Below are 7,365 nucleotides of genomic sequence, written 5' to 3' on the forward strand. Positions count from 1 at the left end.
ACCCCGAGCTCTACCGGCTGCAGGCGGAGATGAACTCGTCGGAGCTCACCGTCAGCGGGGACCTCATCACCAAGGGGACGCGAGTGCTGGTGAGTACCCATCCTGGGTGGAGGGATAGGGGTTGGTGGCTCCTCATTGTCCCCTGGGAACAGCACCTTCCTGGGGTGCTTGCCCTCAAAAGAGGTTTGGTGGGGTGGGAGAAGCAAGGGGTTTCCCTGTTGGAGGGCAGGTACTGAGTCTTGGGGTCTCCAGGTCCATGTTGGGGTCTCCAGGTCCATGTTGGGGTCTCCAGGTCTGTCTTGGGCTCTTAGATCCATGTCCTGCCTGCATTCTCCGCAAGGATGGGCATATGGCCTGAGACCCTTTGTGCATACGGATGTGTCCAACCCTGCAGACCCCGGGTACCGGCATGCTGGGGCACCCCATAATATGAGCCTGGGCTGCAAGCCTAGCTGCAGCGTCACCTTTCTTGGTGCTCCTGGGTGGCTGTGGCAGGGGAGAAGGAGGCCAGAGCTGTTGGTGGCTTGCTGCTGCATGGTGTTGCCTCAAGAAGAGCCATCTCCCACCTTTGAAATGCAGCCGTATGGCTTTCAGCCCTGTCCTCCTGGGGTTGGAAGGGTTTGGGGACTTCTCCTGAGTGAGGACCACGGGTGAGAGGTTGTGATGCGCTGGAAAGCCCGTGGGTGGGAGGGGGACACCCCTTGCCCAGGCTTTGCATCGCTGCAGGTGGCGGATGAGCGCTTCTGCCCGGACGTGCTGAGCACCGCCAAGGAGATGAGCGTGGCCAACTTCCGACGGGTGCCCAAGATGCCCGTCTACGGGACGGCGCAGCCCAGCTCCAAGGTGAGGGGAAGGCCACCAAGGTGAGGGCCACCAAGCAAGGTGACCCACAACGGGCTCCTAGCCCTCCCATCACCCTTGCCCACCCCTTCCCCTAGACCCTGGGGAGCGTCCTGCGGTACCTGACAGACGCCAAGAGGAAGCACGCCCGCATCGTCTGGATCAGCCTCCGGGAAGAAGTGGTCCTGGAGGGGAACGAGCAGATTTATACGTTGCGGGAGCCGGGGCATTTGGAGGAGCTGATCCCTGTGCCCACTGCCTCCCCCCAGCAGCTGGAGGTGAGCTCCTGCCCACTGAGGAGATGCCGGGAGCAGCAAGGGTTCCTTCCCATCTGGGAAAGGCTGATCTCCCCCTCCCAGGAGCCCTCGTGGGGTGATGTCCACAGGCTTTGATAGTCCCTCACCGCCCTGGAGCTGCTTGTTTTGGGTTTGGATTTTATTTTATTTTTCTTTTGGCAATGAGAGGCAGCAGTTGTATCGGGTGCGGTGCTTGGTTTGCGCCCTCCGTGTCTGCTGGAGGCTGGGGACAGCCCGGCTGATGCAAAACCAACCCATCATAGAATCAGTCATTATGGTTGGAAAAGACCTTTAAGATCCTAAACAGCAGGTCCACCTGCCCTTTTAAGACCACCTTTAAGATCATAAAGAGCAGGTCCACCTGCTCTTTATCGTACTGCGAAAATAAAGGAGTCCTCCTGACTTTGCTGTCGCTGTGTAAGGGTTTGCGAAGGCAGAGCAAAGCGGAGATCCTCCCCCGAAGAATTTATAGCGCAGCTTGAAAGCCAGGGTAAAAGGCACCCGGGGAAAGGAGAGCAGATGTTCCAAGCTGGGTTTCCAGAGAAGACAGGCAGCGGAGGAGCTTGGCTGCCGGCAGCAGCATGGCCACGTGGAGGAGCTGCCCCGGGTGGTGGGAGGTGATGCTCCTGCCTGAGGCTCCCATCAAGCACGGTGGAGACCGTGGTCCTGGGCTGAAGCGGTGGGCCAGGACCTGGTGTGGGGTTTTGCGTTGGCTGCGGGGTGTTTGAGAGGGGTGTCAGCCTGCATCTAAAAAATAAATAGATAATTCAAATCCTGACAAAAATTAAGAGGAGTAGGTCTTATGGTGAGGGTTTCTCTGTCCTCTGCAGAAACTAGAGACAACCCTGAAGGGTGACCTGCTGAAGTGCCAGAAGTGGCTGGAGGTGTACCTGGAGGCGGAGAAGCAGATGAAGATGTTCAAGAGCTGCCTGACCACACAGGAGATATTCAGCCAGCAGAAGAACGCCTGCCAAGGGCTGAGCTACTGCCGCATCCCCATCCCAGACTTCTGCGCTCCCAAGGAGAAGGTACCCTGGGGGTTGGATGGCGCAGCCACGTCCTTCCCGAGCCACGCCAGCTGCCGTGGGGTGAATGTCACTTGGGTGCTCGGTGCCACCCAGCCCCAGGACGATGGTGGTGTGCCCAGGTTGAGTGTGGGGTGCTTGATGGGGCAGTGAGGGTCCCCCGGGAGATGCTGTGTGGAGAGCCTGGGTGTCTTCAGCCGGCTGAGGATGGAGGATGCTGGGCTGGATCCGGTGTGTGCAGCGAGGAGCCAGGGATTTTAGCCTGGAGGCTGCAGGACAAGAGGGAATCCCGTGGTGGGGAAGGGAGGTGGGCTGCACCCATAAAAACCCCTCGGCTTTGCTGCCGGCAGGACTTTGACCGGCTGCTGGAGGCGATGAAGAGCGCCCTGGCTGAGGACTCGCGGGCAGCCTTCGTGTTCAACTGCTCCAGCGGCCGGGGCAGGACCACCACAGCCATGGTCATCGCCGTCCTCACCCTCTGGCACTTCAACGTGGGTACCGGGGTCTGCAGCTCTCCCTGGGGCTGGGGCCGGAGCGGGGGCTGTCGGGGAAGCTCAGCACAGCCCGCAGCAGCCGTTGCGCAATGGGAGAGCTAAAAGGAGCGTGGGGAGGGCCAAGGTGGGCTGCAGGGTGGGCAAGGCACCCATTCGTTAGCCTCTTGCTGTGTCTAGCACCTAACGAGCTCCAGAAGTATGGAGCATCGCCAGTGAGCCTTTGCCCCATTCCCAAAGGATGAAGGGTTAAGTGCAGGAGAGACACGGACCCCCTTGCAGAGCAGATGAGCATAAAATTTGGGGCTTCTCTGCCTGTGCAGAGGGGAGAGTGGGGGATGTCTCGGGTCCCGACGGGTTGAGTTTGGGGTCTGTGTTTCTGCTCAGCTGTTGGGCAGCGGGGATGGGGCCGTGCAGCTCCTAACGCATGGTCCTCTCTGCCCCAGGGCATGCCTGAGATGAGCGAGGAGGAAATTGTGAGCGTGCCTGACGCCAAGTACACCAAAGGGGAGTTTGAGGTGAGTCCTTGCGCCTAACTCTGTTTCGGGATCCCCCACTGAGCCCACTCCTTAGCCGCAGCAGCTTGTTTGGAGGGGCTGGGTCCTCTCCCGGGCAGGGATGGAGCAGTCAGGTAGAGGTGAGGAAGCACCCGGTGAAACCCCTGTTGTTTCTACCCATGCTCTAGGTGGTGATGAAAGTGGTCCAGCTCCTGCCTGATGGTCACCGGATGAAGAAGGAGGTGGACATGGCCCTGGACACTGTCAGTGAGACCATGACACCCATGCACTACCACCTCCGAGAAATCATCATCTGTACCTACCGGCAGGTGAGTGTGCCCTCTTCCCCATCAGCATGGGGCTGCCCAGGACTGTTGCACCCCATCCCAGAGGGTGCAGCCGGGCTCTGGGAACAGCTCCGAGCTGATGGTTTCTTGGGCTGAAGCTTTCTGGCATGTCACCAGAGGGTGCCAAGTCTCTTATGGTCATGGTCACCCAGCGCTGTCTTGCATCCTGTGCCATCCTGCATCCTGTCCTACATCCCACCTGTCCGGTGCTGTCCTGCATCCTACCCAGAATCCCAGCCAGCATCCTCCCCATCTGGTGCCATCCCACATCCCGTCCAGCATCCCATCTATCTGGTGCAGTCCCACATCCCACCCAGCATCCTGCCCATCTGGCGCCTTCCCTCATCCCACCCAGCATCCTCCCCAACTGGTGCCATCCTGCATCCCAGCCAGCATCCCGCATCCCATCCAGCATCCTACCCATCTGGTGCCATCCCACATCCCACCTGTCCGGTGCCATCCTGCATGCCACCCAGCATCCTGCATCCCACCCAGTATCCTGCCTGTCTGGTACCATCCCACATCCCTCCCGCATCCACCGAGCATCCCGCATCCCACCGAGCATCTCACATCCCACCCACCATGCCACATCCCACCCAGCATCCTGCCTGTCTGGTACCATCCCACATCCTACCTCTCTGGTACCATCTTGCATCCCACCGAGCATCCTGCATCCCACCGAGCATTCCGCATCCCACCCAGCATCCTGCCCATCTGGCACCATCCCGCATCCCACCCAGCATCCGGCCTGTCTGGTACCATCCCACATCCTACCTCTCTGGTACCATCTTGCATCCCACCGAGCATCCTGCATCCCACCGAGCATTCCGCATCCCGCCCAGCATCCTGCCCATCTGGCACCATCCCGCATCCCACCCAGCATCCTGCCTGTCTCCTGCCTGTCTGGTGCCATCCCACATCCCACCCAGCATCCCACCTGTCTGGTACCATCCTGCATCCCACCAAGCATCCTGCATCCCACTGAGCATCCCTCATCCCAGCCAACATCCTGCCCATCTGGTGCCATCCCGCATCCCACCCAGCACGCCACATCCCACCCAGCATCCTGCCTGTCTGGTACCATCCCACATCTCGTTTTTCTGATGCCATGCTGCATCCCACCCAGCATCCTGCCCATATGGTGCCATCCCACCTCTCCGGTGCCATCCCACATCCCACCCAGCATCCCACATCCCACCCAGCATCCTGCCCATCTGGTGCCATCCCCCTTCCCAGCCGTCATCCTGCCCATCCTGCACTGTCCTGCATCCCACCCAGCATCCCGCCATCCCTCATCCCGGCCAGCATCCCGGCCATCCAGCACCACGCAGCCAGCAGAGGGCAGGGCCGGTCCGTCCCGCTCCGCTCCCAGCCCCGAAGGCTCCTCCAGCTTTGTCTTCGGGAGAGGACCCATCCTCAGGATGGGTTCCATCCTCGGGAAGGGGACCCATCCGTCCCCACGCAGGGGGCATCCCACAACCGCCAAGCCCATGGGCTGCAGCCTGCTTTTACGTGGGAGCTTCTGTGCAGCTGATGATGGGGAGAAAGGATAATTTTATTTTTTTTTAAGATTTGCATTTGTTTTGGGGTTTTTTTATTTATTTATTTATTTTTTTTAAGCCGTGCAACTATTTCATGTGGTCTCGGAAGGGTTGAGCTTGGGGCTCAGCATCGTCCCTGCCTGGGCCGTATCGACTCACATCCCCACCAGTGATGGTCTTGCCCGCAGCTGCGGTTGACCCCTGTTTTCAATTAATGGCTGCGAACGATTGACCAGGGCAAGAAAACCCAAAGCGTTTGATCACCCAGTAGCATCCGCGGCTCCCTGGGCTTTTCCCTCTTGGTTCATGGGGTCCTCTGTGAGGGTTTTTTTTTGGGGGGGGAAAAGGGGGCTGGGAGAGAAAACCTGAGCTCCGTGGGATGAGCTGCTGGGGACTGAATATTTGCAGCAATAGCTACTGTGAAATTATTGGGGATAAGTAATTTTATCTTATTTTCCCACCCTGCTTTATGCATTACGGGGAGGTGGCCGGTGGGAAGTCTCACCTACTTTATTGTGTGCCGTGCTGCTGCAGAGTGGGGGGAAAAACCCCAAAACCCCGTGCTAAACGAGCAGCTGCCTACTTATGGATTTAATTATGCTCTCCGGTGACCCCAAATGATCCCCCTGCTGGCTCCTGCTCAACTGTGTCTATAGGCTCAGCCTTGTAGGAGGGGGGGGTCTCAGGAGGAAGACCCCGGCGGAACAGCATCTCCCGGCTGCTCCTGATGTGGTAGTTTGTTGGATTTTCTTTTTTTTTTTTTTCTTTTTTTTTTTCCCCGGGAGACAATTCCCGCGACCTCCTTGCCCCTTCTTCCCGGCGCTTGGCGGTCAGGACCAGCACGTGGGTGTTCCTGGGCCGTATCCTGTTTCCGGACTGGCCGTATCCAAATCGCCCCATCAGCCCGGTGGGAAAGGGAGATAAGGAGGGAGTCATCCGCTCCTTGTCACCGCCTGCGATTTGCGTTTCCCTCTCGGCAGCTTCCTCCATCCCCTCGGATTTGGCTGGGCCGGGGGAAAACCTGTGCACATGCTTTAATTTTTATTTAATTTTTTTTTTTAATTATTTTTTTTTCCCCAATGATGGGCAGCTGGAAGAAGAGAGTGATGGGAATTTGTATAGTCTTAGGCGTTGCCCTAACAGACTTTTAATTAAGCTGCAGTTAATGTTTAGAGAAACGTGGGGTTTGGGTGAAGAGAGGGAAGGAAAAGATGCTCTGTTCCTATCCCTTCCCACCCCTAACTGGGAGGAAAAAATAGGGTTATATAAGAAAAGAATAGAGTGAAAGATAAATAATAGGCTAATAAGATGATAAATAATGGAATAATATAATAAAAAATAAATAGTTGAATATAATAACATGGTAAATAATGGGATAATGCAATAAAAAATAAACAGGTGAATATAATAATGTGATAAATAATGGGGTATGGCAATAAGAAATAAATAGTTGAATATAATAACATGGTAAATAATGGGATAATGCAATAAAAAATAAACAGGTGAATATAATAACATGATAAATAATGGGATAATGCAATAAGAAATAAGCAGGCAAATATAATAACATGATAAATAATGGGATAATATAATAAAAAATAAGACACCTGAGCGAGGAATCGCTGCTCTTTGGGGATGCTCTGGGGGGTACGCAGCGGGATTAGGGCTTTTATGCTGGCTGTTTATTCCTTATTTATTATTTATTGATCCCTGGAAGGGGCATCACTGCAGGGCTCATCTTTTCTTCACACTTATAATAATAATATATATAATAATACAATAATAGGGGGTGCGATGACCCCCAGCTTGGGAGCGGGGTGCTGGGTGGCTGCGGTGGCCTCTCCTCCTCTGGCGCGGCGGAGGTTGAATCCGATGGGGCGATGCTGGAAAGGGCCGTGTATTTTTTTCCCTGGGGGAAATGCTTTGCAGCCCGGGAGCTCGCGGTTTCGGGTACGGTTTGCACTTGGGCATCTTATTCCTGGCTCCTGGGCGCATGCCCCACACGTTTAGCCATCCCTTCGTCTATTTTGGAGGTCTGTACGGTGAAGGGGAAGTTTTTTATACGCTGGAAACCACAAGGTAATGAGAGCCTGGACTGCCAGGCCGCAGCGGGAGCAGGCTGGAAGGATGCGCTTATTTTTGTCCCCAAAGTGGTCCTCCCTCCTCGGCTGGAGGCCAGGCGGGGGCTGCAGGCTGGGCTGGGCTTCTCACGGGGGATAACGGGGTGGGAGGGCTGGTATGTAGAGGTATATATGGCTTTTCCCTAGCACAAAAGGTCCTCATGGGTCCTTCCCCACCAAACTTCTCACGTGGGATGGAGAGCAGGAC

General features: G+C 56.2%; 1 protein-coding gene across 1 annotated transcript in view; it reads left to right on the plus strand.

Annotated features, from left to right (window-relative positions):
- PALD1 (phosphatase domain containing, paladin 1) overlaps window positions 1-7,365 on the plus strand; it is a 35,723-nt gene that overhangs the window by 5,588 nt on the left and 22,770 nt on the right. The window contains exons 11-17 of the mRNA XM_009890936.1: window positions 9-89; window positions 727-843; window positions 939-1,118; window positions 1,967-2,164; window positions 2,512-2,652; window positions 3,099-3,170; window positions 3,338-3,478. Of these exons, the coding sequence (XP_009889238.1) occupies window positions 9-89; window positions 727-843; window positions 939-1,118; window positions 1,967-2,164; window positions 2,512-2,652; window positions 3,099-3,170; window positions 3,338-3,478 (930 nt within the window). The remainder of the gene's footprint in view (window positions 1-8; window positions 90-726; window positions 844-938; window positions 1,119-1,966; window positions 2,165-2,511; window positions 2,653-3,098; window positions 3,171-3,337; window positions 3,479-7,365) is intronic.

Source organism: Charadrius vociferus, unplaced genomic scaffold, assembly GCF_000708025.1.
Source record: "Charadrius vociferus isolate BGI_N301 unplaced genomic scaffold, ASM70802v2 scaffold1528, whole genome shotgun sequence".
Lineage (NCBI taxonomy): Eukaryota > Metazoa > Chordata > Aves > Charadriiformes > Charadriidae > Charadrius > Charadrius vociferus.